Here is a 13,069-nt window from a genome sequence, read left to right as displayed (position 1 = left end):
GTACGGACAATAAAGGAAGTCAGCTACTGCTGAGCTTTGTACAGGAGTCCTTGCAGCTCTTTGCTGTGCTGTGTGGAGGGGTACAAGGTAGCTGTGAAACCTGTTGACTGGTTTTCCTGTGACATAAAACAGGCACCTTCTGTTCTCTGTGTATTCAGTATCATGCTTCTGAGATTTTGTTGATACCATCAACAAAAGCTTTTTTTATATCCGAGCTTGACTTTTTTATAAGAGCTGTGCAAAAGCAGCCTATGCATAAGGAGCACTAAGGCCACCTCCCTGTGAACAGTCAGGGCTAATATTTAACAATTTAGAAATTAAAAACAGCCCCTTGCTGTAAAACTACCTGATAAAGATAAGCATTTTTCTGGCTGTGGCGTTCATCTCTGTAGATCTTTCCCTCTGCTGCTGGGGTGATGTACTCTGGATTGCCCAAATTGATTCCACACAGACCAGGGATTTTCATAACACAAACTTCTCTGTTCTGGATTTGCAATGACTCTTACTCTGATTTATTTCAAAGCAATCACAAGGTAAAATGGATGGGTACCTATCCATCAGCTTTTGGGGGGCAGGGATGGCTTCTGGATTGGAGCTGCAAGCAATTACTGCATGAAGAATATATGTTCATGGTTATATCTAAAATCTTGGGCAAGTAGTGGTATGAAAGCTTCTTTGATTGTAACGATGGCTACTTCCATAATTCACACTTGTTCCCAGTGGTGCTTCTGCCAGATCAGAGATGAAGGGTTTCCTTCTTACCAGACCAATCTCATTAAGGAAAACAGAGGAAACTTCCACTGTTTGCAGTAAAAGGTCTTTTCCCACTATTTGTTAAAAGATTTGGGAAGGGCTCTACCCACATTTGTTACAAGCACGCTGGTGGCTAAAAAGGCCAATACGAGATAGACACGTCTGGTTGCAAAAAGCACAGCAGAAAGAGTCCTTTTAGGTGGTAAATTCTGCAAGACACGATTCTTTCTGTGTTGTCTTTTCTCCTCAGGGGTGATCCTGCTGCGTTCTCAAAGGCATCAGCAGCGTTATAGATGGTGTGTCTGCAGACCTCCCAGTTGGAGGCCAGAGTAGACCAGTTATGGTGATCAATATGGCCAAGGCTGAGCTGTTGTTTCAGGGAGTCCTTGTATCTTCTTTTTGGGGCTCCTCTCTCGAGGCAGCCGGTGGCAAGTTCACCATAAAACAGGATCTTAGGGAGGGGGTGGTTGGTCCTTCATCCTGGAGACGTGCCCTGCCCATCACAGCTGTGTTCTCAGCAACATGGCCTCAATATCTGTGATTGCTGCTTGTTCTAGAACAGATGTATTAGTCACATAATCTGATCAGTGGATGTTTAGGATTGTTGATGGAAACGTTCTAGGAGACACAGGGGATGACGGTAGATGACCCATGATTCAGATCCACATAAAAGACCAGACAGCACAGTGGCTCTGTAAACACTGTTCTTTGTACTTTTCTTCAAGTGTTTATTTCGCCAAACCCTTTTATGGTTTTATGGTGATACACAGGAATAGTAAAAAGCTGATATCTGGCCTGAGAAATTGAATCTATGTGCAACATGGCTGGGAATCTCGTGAGACAGGGTGTGCACGCTCCTGTAGGCAAATCCAGGGAGAAGACCAGCCCAGTCATTGAACACACCTTGATAAAGCAGTGCCTGGTGAGCACCTCTGGGCAGTGGCAGCAGAGCCTCTGACGCTCCCGGGCATCTCACCATGCGGTTTTCCAGGATAAGGATATTTAAAATTGCCAAACCCGTGATTTGCCTCATTGTTGTAACATACTTTTGCATGTTCATTGCCAGTTTCAGCTCCTTGGAGAAGACAAGGATTTTCAGGTAGGAGACCTGCTTCCTCCTGATATGCACTGTCTGGGCAGAGTACTTGTGCTCGCTGACTTTCTCTGCCTCTCTCTTTTTCACCCTAAAACTTGCACTGCTGATCTGAGTTAGGTGACCACTTTACTTTAGCAGACCACATTCAGGCAGAGCACAGTGTTGGAAGATCCACAGATCAAAAACCTACTTCTGCTGGCTCCCTAGTTTCTCAGGTTTGCTTGTGTAGCTGTTTAAAGCACCCTTTACTTTACTAATACTACCTGCTTTCACACTTTAGCACTGCACAGTATTTGCTTTTGCAGTGGCTCCCCGAATGACTTTATTCAGCCCTAATCTAGATTGTATTGCTGGACAGGGAATTGGGTTGGATGCCTTCCAATTTCTAGCGAGTCCAGCAGCTGATTCCTAACACAAATATGCTGCGTACTGGGAGACCAGTGTCATGCAGACGTGATCCATATATATATATATTTTAAATAAATAGTCAAGCAAATCCTACAAGAAGGGATGTGGAGGGAATTGCAGTGTAGACTGCAGTGAAGTGTCTGCAGCATCATTGGCAGGAAGCACTGTTCCTTGTATTAGCCCTGCAGACACTTGAGCCTTTCCTAGAAGGAGCATGGCTCATGGATGTGTTGGTTTAGGTTGGACTTGATGATCTCAGAGGTCTTTTCCAATCTAGTTGATTCTGTGATTCTGTGGTGCAGTGTGCTGTGTACAGGAAGCACCACTCCCCAGCCTCCCCACCACCCTCATCTGGTCCTAGCTCTCCCAGTGAGCTCATCTGGCTCAGCTTGATGGAGTTTGTTCTCAGCTGGATGTCCCAGGGCTGATGCTGTGGGGGCAGGCAGGAAGAGTGAGGCTGGGAACATCTGCATCTCTTCTGGAGGTGACTTGAGCTTAGCTCAGCTCTAGCAACTTGAGACCACACCTTGAGGGCAGCCATCAATTTGTAGAGGTTGGAATCTGCACCAGGGAGGCAGTGGGGGAAAAAGGAGAGAAGGAGGAGGTGTAGAGAAGTGAAGTGAGTTGTCCTCAATCCCAGAGCCCATCAGTGGCAGAGCTGGGACAAGAACTGGCTCTCCATGCCCAGCTGCTTGAAGCTGTTTAATTCTGCCACAGTTTCAGGTAATGGAAATGCCTGAAAAGAATTTACTCCATTTTTGCAACTGAAATAAAACACAACAAGGTATGAGCTGCCTGTGGTTATCTGTGTGGCAGTTCTATTTCTGTACCTTTATATGTAACATAAAATACACAAAGCAACATTTTCGTGGCTTTATCCTCTATTTGTCCTTGGGCTTTGTAAAAGGAGAGGAAATGACAGTAAGTGTCATTGAGCTTCTACAGTTGTTTGCCAGCTGGACTCTGGAGCCTGAAATTGGATGAACTGCTTTGACAATTTGTCTGAATTTAAAATGCTGGGCAGGAGAGCAGGGTCCTGTGTAGGCACGAGTGTCTGGCCATGTGGGCAAATGTAATAGAGCTGGGGTGGAATCGGCCTCGTGAGACAGCACATGGAGAAATGGAGTGGGGAATGGTTTGTCATACTGCCCTGTTTCATTTGTCGTACCGCCCTGTTTGACTTGTTTTCTGGCCTTTAATTTCAAAGTTTTAAACGTCATCTTAAAAATACAACAGACATTCATCAAGGGATTTAAGATCTGCCTGAGCTACCTCACCCAATACCTCTTTACTTAGAGTGTACATATAAAATCTTTCCTCTTACTGGGCAGTGAACAGCAACGCAAGGATAGAAAGCTGTAGTGGGTTTCTGTGGCTGGGTTTTAGTAGCAGTGGGGCTACAGGGGTGGCTTTCTGTTAGAAGCTGCTGGAAGCTTCCCCTGTCTGGTGGAGCCAATGCCAGCTGGCTCCAGGGTGGGTTTCCTGCCGCTGGGCAAGGCCAAGCCAATTAGGAATGATAGTAACGCCTCTGGGATAACCTATTTAAGAACAGAAGGTTGCTGCACAGAAAAAATTCCAGCCAGGGAAGAGCCGGGTGAAAACATGTGAATAACAATGTAGACACCAAGGTCAGTGCAAGAGGGGCAGGAGGTGCTCCAGGCAGCTCCTGCAGCCCGTGGTGCAGCCCATGGTGGGGCAGCTGTGCCCCTACAGCCCATTGGGGTGCAGAGACCCCCCTGCAGCCCATGGAGGAGCCCACGCTGGAGCAGGTCGATGAAGGAAGGATGCTGTGACCCCGTGGCAGGCCCAGGATGGAGCAGGGTCCTGGCAGGGACCTGCAGCCCATGGAAAGGGAAACCCAGGCTGGAGCAGGTTTTTCCTGTGTAGGACTCGTGGCCCCTGTGGGGGACCCACGTTGGTACAGCTCATTCATGAAGCACTGCACCCCATGGAGGAGTGACCCACGGGACAGCAGGTTGGGAAGAACTGAGGGATGGACTCACACCGGAGGTCCATCAGGGACTGTTCTCCCGTGGGAGGGACCCCACAGGAGCAGGGGCAGGACTCCAACTCCTCTCCCTGAGCAGTGGCAGGAACAACTCACCGTGAGCCCCATTTCTGTCCCTCTGCACCTCTGGGGGGGAGGAGGGAGAACATGGAAGGAAGGAGGGGCGGGGAGAAGGTGTTTTTAAGATTATTTTACTTCCTGCTCTTTTGCTCTAACCCTGTTAGTAATAAATCCAATTAATATCCCCATTTTGAGTCTGTGTTGCCTGTGATGGTGATCAGTAAGTGCCTCTCCCAGCTCTTAACTCATGAATCCTTTGCTTTTCTTTCCTCTCCTCTGTCCAATTGCAGAGGGAAGTGAGAGAACAGCTGTAGTGAGTACCTGTGAGAGAACAGCTGTAGTGAGTACCTGTCATCCATCCAGGGTCAACCCCCTACAAAAGCACATTCTACACTCTTGATTGTAACTGGCTAATGATTATGAGAGAAGTGGAGCTGACAGGCCATGTTTTACAAACTCTCTCTTTTCTCATTGCAAAGGTTCCTGTATTTATCTGATACAAAACATCTGTTAAAAGCCTTTTTACCTAATAATTTCCTGAACACTATCAGAGTGTTGTGGCATCCATCAAATTCCAGCAGCAACTGAACTGTTATCTACAGCCTGTTATCTGAAGAAGTGCTTTTTTCCCATTTATTACCTTGGAAGCAAAGGCTGAACATGAGTGTGAAATCAGACTGCCACAACCACGATGGTTTATCCTAAAAAGCTTTGCTGTACATAAAAGCTCAGCTGCAGGAATTTTTCACTTTCCTTTTTCCTGTTCCACCCTCCAGCCATGTGCAGATAAGAAGGAATGTTTGGGACAAAACCCCACCACTTCTGCCCTGGTTTTTCTGCTGGGTTTCAGCCCAGTCTTGTTGCAGGTGGCTCTTCTGCTGTTGGCAGATGTGTCCTCCTGTGATAACCTTGTACCTGCCTGTGCCTCTGAACCAGGCAACAGGGCAGCTGCAATATTACAGGCAAGTGCTAAAAATGTAGAGATTTTACATTTTAATGGTTCAGGGTGTCTGCCCTAAGACACGTGTACCTGGCGAGTGCTGTGTGATGCCATTGCATTAGCTGAGTGAGGAGGAGGAGAGGAAGTAGTGCCTTGTGGCAGAGAATGCCCAAATGCTCAAGAAATGATGTAGGGTAAAGGAGGGAGTTTCACTTCTTCTTAGACTTCCCTTCCTGAGTTCTGGAAGATCTTCCTGCTCTGTTGCTGAAGCACAGAGCTCTGCTGGCAGAGGAAAGAGCCAGATGGCTGCCTTCGTGGTGTGTGCCATGTCCTGAGCTCAGGATCTCCAAAACAACAGTGCTCTGGGGACTTTGCCAGGGGTCCTGCCCAGTGCAGGGCAAAGCTGTGCTGTACTGGTTGCTAGTGACTGCCAGTGTGAATGTTTCATGAGCCAAGTGCTGAGAAGAGGAGTGTGTACCTCTGGGATTTGCTTAGTGGGGAGATAAGCAGAATTCAGGCCAGAATGGCGTAGGAAGTTGAATAACACTTTGGCAAAGATCAAAATGAAATTGCTCTAAAGCACAGAGAGAGGCTCAGAGTCAAGAGCACTAAAAATGGGCTGGAGGGTGTTCGGTGTTAAGTGGAAAGTGTGTGTGATGTGTCTGCTTTTTCCTTGATTGCATTCAGGAAATTGAACATTTTTCAACGTGCCCCAGACACGCAACAAGTGGACAACCAAGAGCAACGGGGTTTAAAGTGTTCTGATAATGGGAACTCCAGGAGGTTTTTAGAGGTGACTTTGGGGAGAGACATCACAAAGCTCAAAAAAGATGTGGTGGAGAAGACACCAAGGTGGAAAGGAAAGGAGGAGGAGAAGAAAATGATGGAACCGCTTACTGGGGTTAAGGAAGCCAAGGAGAACATGGTTGTGAAACCACCACCTCAGTTGGAGGGAATCAAGAAGACAACAGTGAAAACAGTCCCTGTGGTGCAGAGAAACAAGGAGAAAACAACAGTGAGACCAACTCCAGGGATGGAAGAAGCCAAGGAAAAGATGGCAGTGAAACCCCTTCCCAGGGCACAGGAAGCCAAGGAGAAGGCAACAGTGAAACCATCCTCTGGGGTAAAGGGAGCTCGTGAAAACAACACATCCAAAGACCAATCAAAACCCAAAGAGCCTCCTGCATCAGTGAAAACTGTAAGACCTGTTCCTCAGGCTGCTGCAGTGACAAAAAAGACAAAACTGAGCGCTGCTAACTACACATCTGAGCCACACTGGGATTTCGAGGACAAGTACCTGCTGGATAACTCCTCTCCAGCATCGGTAGGTGTGATGGTGTGAATGTTCACCAAGAAGGCCTCCCCACTGACCTCCTTGTCTGCTGTCCCCTGGGCATGTGTGCCCATTGCAGCTGAGGATGATTTTTGAGCTGGTAGGTCAGCTCACTGCAGATGCTGGTGGGACCCAGACAGGAACACCTCCTGTATGACTCAGCCTGGCCAGTCCTCTGTTGTGCTTTAGTATGGGAACTTACTGCAATTCATGTGTTTCCATAGGTTCATTTGGAGGTCAGCCTGTACTGGATTCCCTGTCCAGCAGTGCATTTCACAGTGATTAATTCATGACATTGAACAAGTTGTACCTTTTTTGGTACCTTTAAAGGGAGTGGTAATGGTGATCTAATCCCCCATGTTCCAAGGTGCTTCCTGAGGACCTTGTGAGGTGGGTTGCCAATGGACACTGCTTATTGTAGCATATTATTACTGCTTATAGCCTTATTTGCTAAGTTCAGGTTAGACCTATTACAGATATTAATTTGCATCAGTTAATGAGGCCCAAAGCCAGTAAAACATTTAAGCATCACAGGCCTCTTATTCTGAAGAGGAAAGTCTTGGAGACTTGGAGTCATTCTGGCTCCGTGGTAGGCGACTTCCTGCCAGGTAGTTATGGATGTGGTGCTGAAATTGTGCTTCATGTTCACGGTGATGGGGATGCTGCACTGGAGTTTCTGTGTTTCTCTCTGACCCTGTCACACACAGGCACACAAGCACTGGCACTCAGTCAGGTTGATCTCTGCTCATCAGTCCTTATTGTTTTCTTTTTGTTTTTCAAGACCTGCTCTGAATCAGTGAGGGCCAGAGCTGCCAAGTCTGACTGGCTGCGAGATCTCTTCCTGCCCAACATCACGATCTTCACAGACAAGAGACACTTCAATGACAGTGAATGGAACCGCCTGGAGCATTTTATACCCCCATATGGCTTCATGGACCTGAATTATTCACGTGAGTCCCTCAGGGCTTGTCAGGATGGGACCATCAGACTCCCAACAGGAACATGATGCCAGAGCTTTGCAGCATCCCCCTGTCAAAGGCTAGGTGGACCTCCTGGTGGAAACTGTGGTGATTTCACTGTGTCCATCCCAAAGGCTCTTGATAACTCTCCACCATGTTTGCTTCACAGTGGTGAAGGAGGTCATGTCCCTGCTGCCCCCGAATCCCCACCAGCAGCTGCTCCTGGCCAACCGTAACAGCAGCGTTCCAACATGCATCAGCTGTGCTGTCGTGGGGAATGGAGGAATACTGAATAACTCTGGGATGGGCCAGGAGATTGACTCCCATGACTATATCTTCCGGTAAGGCAGGCTTCCTCCTCAGAAGATGCACAGCTACCTTAACCTAACAGCTACTTGCTGGGCTAGCAGGCAATCGTGGCTGCATCACTTCACCTCTTCTACTATTGCACTGATTCCCCAGTGCCAAAATGACTCATGGTGGGAGGAGACAAAAAGTCAAAAAGTAATGGCGAAGTTCCTGAACACCCACAGCCTGTGTTCACAACTGGGCCACAAAGAGCCATCTGCAGAGCAGGGGCTCTCCTGCCCATCAGGGTGCCGCTCAGAACAGGCCTAGTCCTCCCTTCCTCCAGACTAACACTACCTTTTCCTGTTAGGAACATGGACATGAGGGTTTGCAGCAGTCACCTAACTCTGCTCCTCTCATTTCCTTGCTCAGGGTGAGCGGGGCTGTAATCAAAGGTTACGAAAAAGATGTGGGAACAAAAACCTCCTTTTATGGATTCACAGCCTACTCCCTGGTTTCCTCTCTTCAGATCTTGGGGCACAGAGGGTTCAGCAACATCCCCCGGGAGAAAGTAAGTCAGGTCCATGCTGTATGAATGCACAGCTTTGATGGGATGCTGTTTGTCTGTGGCCTTCAGTTCTGTTCTTGCCATGTGTGAGGAGTGAAGGGGCTGAGCCAGCACTTCAGCATTTCCCTCAGTGAGGGAACCTGCACTGCCTTGGCTGGGAGTATTTACAGTGGCAAGCTGTGTCAGTCCCACCCCAGCCTTTTGGCATGTAGAAGTAGTTGCACATCAGAGGTTATCTCCATTCTGCTTCTGTGGGCTAGTTGAAAGCTGCAGACTGAAGATGTGTGCCCAAGAAACTCAGTGAGCCTAGATGTCTGCTTGCATTTTGTTTTTAAAGAATATGTCTGCTTTAATGTTGTTTTAAAGTGCTGTTCATTAATGCTCATTTGTTTTCTTAGCATGTCAAATACATTCACTTCCTGGAGGGTGCTAGAGACTATGAGTGGCTGGAGGCTCTTCTGTTCAACAAGAACATCAGGAAAGGATTCTTGAACCTCAGCGGGTAAAACAAACTAGCCCCCTCTACAGCCTGCAGTGAGGAGCTCTCTGTTTTGCCCTTTTCCTCTACACAGTGCTCAGCCCTGAGGAGGGGCAGGCCAGGGTAAAGCCAGGCTAAAGCCTCCCTCCCCTGGCATATCTGTTTGGAGAAATATCTCATTTCCATCACAGCTCTGAGCACTGCTGTATCCAATACACCTCCTTCCCAGAGGTAGCTGATTGCAGTGGTGTGTGGCCAGAGCTTGGAGAAAGTTTTGTGGCCTTCTGGGATGAGCACGTGCTGCTGTCTGGTTTGGTGTTTGTACATGGTGTCCTGCTCATGGATGAAAGCCTGGTTTCACCAGTTCTTGCCTATACAAACATGTGCTTTTTGGTATTCCTGTCTCCTGTTGTTGCCTCTCCTCCCTGATCTCTTCCTCTGCAATGCACACAGGCTATGGAGGCTTTGTCATAATCTGGGAAATGCTGCAGAATAATTTCACAATGCTTGTGGTTCTTTTCTTACCACCAAGTGCTGATCCTTTGTAGGATCTCATCCTGAGTCTCCCCATTCCTGTCTTTAGGGAGAAGCCCCGGCAGAAATTTGACAAAGATTTCACAATGGACAGATACCTGGTGGTTCACCCTGATTTCCTCAGATACATGAAAAACAGGTGAGCTGGGGGTTATGTGCTCTAATGGGCTTGTTTTTTCTGGCTGGCACCATCTCTGTCTGTCTCTGGGCTCTCCTCCCAGCTCTCTGCTCCCTTGTAACTGCAGATCAGCCACACCAGCAGCCTGGGGTTAAACTTCAGCAGTGTGCACTCAGCTGAAATTCTCTGTGGTGCTGCAGTGGGATGTTAGTGGTGGGTAGTCATCCAGAATTTGTGAGCTGGAGACAGTTTGGCTTTCTGCAGCCAAAAGAGATCCTGGGCAAATGGCAACTTTAAATGTGGGAAGAGTGTTGTTGAAGTGCCAAAATAGTTGATCTAGTTCAGGACCAACCTTTCATATTCCCCATTGCCAAGAACCTTGGAGAAAGGCTCTGTAACAGACCTTCTCTCCAGAGATTCCTTCTAGACCCCTGAGGTTGTTTGTCCCCTCAAACACCATAATAGGCTCTTCTTCAGAACCCAAATTGCCTGGTCTGGCTGCTCTTCTGTGCCTCTCCAATCCTGTCCACAAGCCTGCTGTCACTGAGATCTGCCCATTGTGGGCCACACGTGACTGAGATGTAGGAACAGGAGCTCCTGTTGTGCCTGCTTTGGCTGCCTTTACCCTTCAGTCTCCTTGAGAGCTGCATTCTGCCTTCCCTGAGAGCCAGATGGCCAGCACTCCCTGCTCGTTCTGACGTCTCCCCTCTGATTTGGGTCCTTTCCAAGGCCATGAGGACTCAATGCTATTTTTTCCTGGTGTGGACTCCTGCTTTCCGAACAACTCCTGTCATAACACAGGTTATGCAGCTCCTGGCAGGTTTCGTGACCCTCCTCTGCACCTTCCCTATGTCTCGTTTCACTCTTAGATGTAGATGGGGAGTAGGGTATAGCACAGAGCTTCAAAGCCACTTCAGCAATGCAAGGCAAAGGACAGACCTAAGAGTAGTGGGCTTTAACCTACTAGATCCTTTAATCCATCCCCTCTTTATCCCCACTGCCTCAATCCCCACTACCACTTCCATACAGCTGGGGCAGAGCTGTGCTTAGGTTGCAGTGCAGATGATGGAGTTCTGGGCATACCCATGGCTTCTCTGAAAGGCCTCATATGGCCACAGCCTGCTGCAAGGAAGGAAGATGTGACAGAGGCTACAGAGGGAAAGGTGTGCCCTGCTTGAACCACCACACCCAGCAACCACTCTGTGCTTGCTTTTCTCCTGCTGCAGGTTTTTAAAATCTAAAAATCTGGAAAAGCCCTACTGGAGGCTGTACAGACCCACAACAGGGGCCTTCCTGCTGCTGACTGCCCTCCACCTCTGTGACCAGGTAAGGGCCCTGTGATTCTTGCACCCAGCACTGTCTGGCAGGGGAGACCAGGGGTGGCTACAACCCTGCCTACTGTCTGCCTTGAGAGTATGTGGGCTGTGGAGGAGCAGATTGAAGACAAGAGAAACAGCCCTAAAATAGCTCACATAGAGGTTGTGAGGCCTGCTGTGACCCAGAGCATGTGAGCTCCCAGGGAGGCAGTGAGAGGAGCCAGCAGGAGCCAGTGCTCATAATCTGGTCCTTCTGGGCCCCCATGCGGGGTCACCAGAGGAGCCCCAGCTGGCATCTCTGTCCTGTGCTCCTTCCCTGTTTGGGAACTGTGTCCTGTGTTTCAATTAGCTCCCTCCACCCTTGGTACCCTTGCCCAGGGAGCTCTCCATCTTTCCCAGGTGAGTGCCTATGGCTACATCACAGAGGGGCACGAGAAGTACTCGGATCACTACTACGACAAGGACTGGAAGCGGCTGATTTTCTACACTAACCATGACTTCAAACTGGAGAAGGAGGTGTGGAAAAAGCTTCACAATGAGAATATCATAAAGCTTTACCAGAGATCCTGATTGTGAGGCAAGGGCCATTGCTTGGGAAATCTCAGCACCTCACTGTGAACAGAAGAGGAGCACCAGAGCCAAGGTTAGTTCTGGGCTGCCAGGCACATTTCATCCCCACAGACATTTCCCTCCCTCAGCACCTCTATTCTTTCACAATGCTTGCACAAATGTGTGAATGCTGCAGACCCAGAGAAGAACAAGAAAATGCAGAGTGCCAACAAAATCCTTGTGGTTGTGCTGCAAGACTCCTGCTGGTTTTTGTAGGCACAGGTATTGGGTGAACAGAATCCAGGATGGATCTGGACAGCATATGTGTCCTTTATTTAATCCAAGTTTTCTCTCTTTGCAAGGAGGTGTTCCTCAGGCTGGAGCTCCTTCTGTTCTGGTGGATCCTCTCCATTAGTGATGCCCACTGTGGAGTTGGGTATTGTCTAAACAAGCTCCCTCAGGAGCCAGTGGATGGAGATGCACACACAGGCCCTGTCTCAGGTTGACTTTAATTCTGGAGGTGCTGCTCTCACTCTGCTCCCTGCAGATAAAAAGGATGGACTGGACACTTCCAGGTGACTAACTCAAGAGAGAATGAGTCTCACTTCTGCTTCCCAGTGTGGCCTTGTGACACTTCCAAAGGAGCACTGCCATCAGCTCAGGGGCAGGTAACTGCTCTCCATGGTGCAGCAGACATGCAGTACCTGGTGCCTCTTGCTCCAGGGATCCCATGGCTGCACAAAATGTGAATTTTTTTGCATGGTCCTGGTGTACCAAGTCCTTGCTTAGCTGGACTTTGTCATGCTTGGCTCCCAGCTGTGCCCGGAGCACTGTGTCTGTCCTCCTGCCAGGGGAGGTGGGAGCTCTCCAAGCCCAGGGATGGATGCTACCCTTCCTTGCTGCTGGCTGGAGTGCCTGTCCCCCACAGTGCTGTGTGCAGGACACATGCAGCATGTTGGCCTTCTCAAAGGGGTTTTGTACATAAAATAAATGGCACTACTTTGGCCAAGCTGATCTCTCACTGTAGCCCTGTGGGTTGTGGTTATTTAGTTCATCCAGAGCTGATGCTTTAAAGGCTGAGACATAGCAGATAACGAAGGCAGGGAAGGGCAGGGCTGAAGGTTATTGAGATCACCTCCATCTCTAGAACCTCTGCAGTTTGTGTGGACACACCTGAGCATCCCCCACTTGTTCATCTGGCTGTCGCAGGACAGGGATCAGCGCTGGCCAAACACCTCTCTGAGGAAGGTTTGTCCTCTCCAAGTGTATCAGATGCTCAAGGCAAATGTGTGAAGGGCTGGATGTTCCCCCCTGTGACACTATGCAGACAAAAAGCCACTTCCAGTGTCCAGGGCATCTCCCTGGAGTTAACCAGCTGCACACTGGCTGGTCTCTGGACCTGCTCTGTCTGTGAGTGTTTTCCCATTTCTGCAGCATTTCAGATGGGGAAGCAGCGTCTCCAGGGACTCCCTGGAGCCCAAGGGAAGAATTTCAGCTGGGATTGTCAGCAGGGTTTGTCAGGCTTGATTTCCTTTGTCCCTTTTCCCTTGTGCTGCCGAGAGGCAGTTGATCATGTCTCATTGAGCTTGTTTGCAAAGGACAGCCCCCCACATTTTGAATCTAAATGCAGAATTCAGCTTCTCTGGGAGAGGGTGTAGCCT

General features: G+C 48.9%; 1 protein-coding gene across 2 annotated transcripts; it reads left to right on the top strand.

The window, feature by feature from the left end:
• The first annotated feature begins 1,470 nt into the window (after nt 1-1,470).
• ST6GALNAC1 (ST6 N-acetylgalactosaminide alpha-2,6-sialyltransferase 1) lies at nt 1,471-12,420 on the top strand. Of its 2 annotated transcripts, none has more exons than XM_051797866.1 (9): nt 1,471-1,852; nt 5,953-6,589; nt 7,380-7,548; nt 7,727-7,898; nt 8,278-8,416; nt 8,812-8,915; nt 9,475-9,564; nt 10,770-10,869; nt 11,238-12,420. In XM_051797866.1, exons 1-9 carry the CDS (start codon nt 1,731-1,733, stop codon nt 11,427-11,429), a joined length of 1,725 nt encoding a protein of 574 aa, XP_051653826.1. In that variant the 5' UTR covers nt 1,471-1,730; the 3' UTR covers nt 11,430-12,420. The 2 variants fall into 2 exon arrangements, with proteins under 2 accessions (XP_051653826.1, XP_051653827.1); XM_051797867.1 differs by having other exon boundaries at nt 1,473-1,852; nt 11,259-12,420.
• Nucleotides 12,421-13,069: the final 649 nt, after the last annotated feature.

This window comes from Manacus candei, unplaced genomic scaffold, assembly GCF_025592945.1.
Source record: "Manacus candei isolate 608988 ecotype Guabito, Panama unplaced genomic scaffold, ASM2559294v1 h1tg000047l, whole genome shotgun sequence".
NCBI lineage: Eukaryota > Metazoa > Chordata > Aves > Passeriformes > Pipridae > Manacus > Manacus candei.
Note: the sequence above shows the minus strand (reverse complement) of the source record. Positions and strands in the feature narration are given on the sequence as shown.

What these genes read in the sequence shown, in the direction of transcription:
- ST6GALNAC1 (XM_051797866.1), top strand. Translation starts at nt 1,731, where the DNA reads ATGCGGTTTTCCAGGATAAGGATATTTAAAATTGCCAAACCCGTGATT. An exon ending in CATGGACCTGAATTATTCAC is followed by an intron (nt 7,549 to 7,726) that starts GTGAGTCCCTCA and finishes TTTGCTTCACAG; the next exon opens with TGGTGAAGGAGGTCATGTCC. An exon ending in CTCAGATACATGAAAAACAG is followed by an intron (nt 9,565 to 10,769) that starts GTGAGCTGGGGG and finishes CTCCTGCTGCAG; the next exon opens with GTTTTTAAAATCTAAAAATC.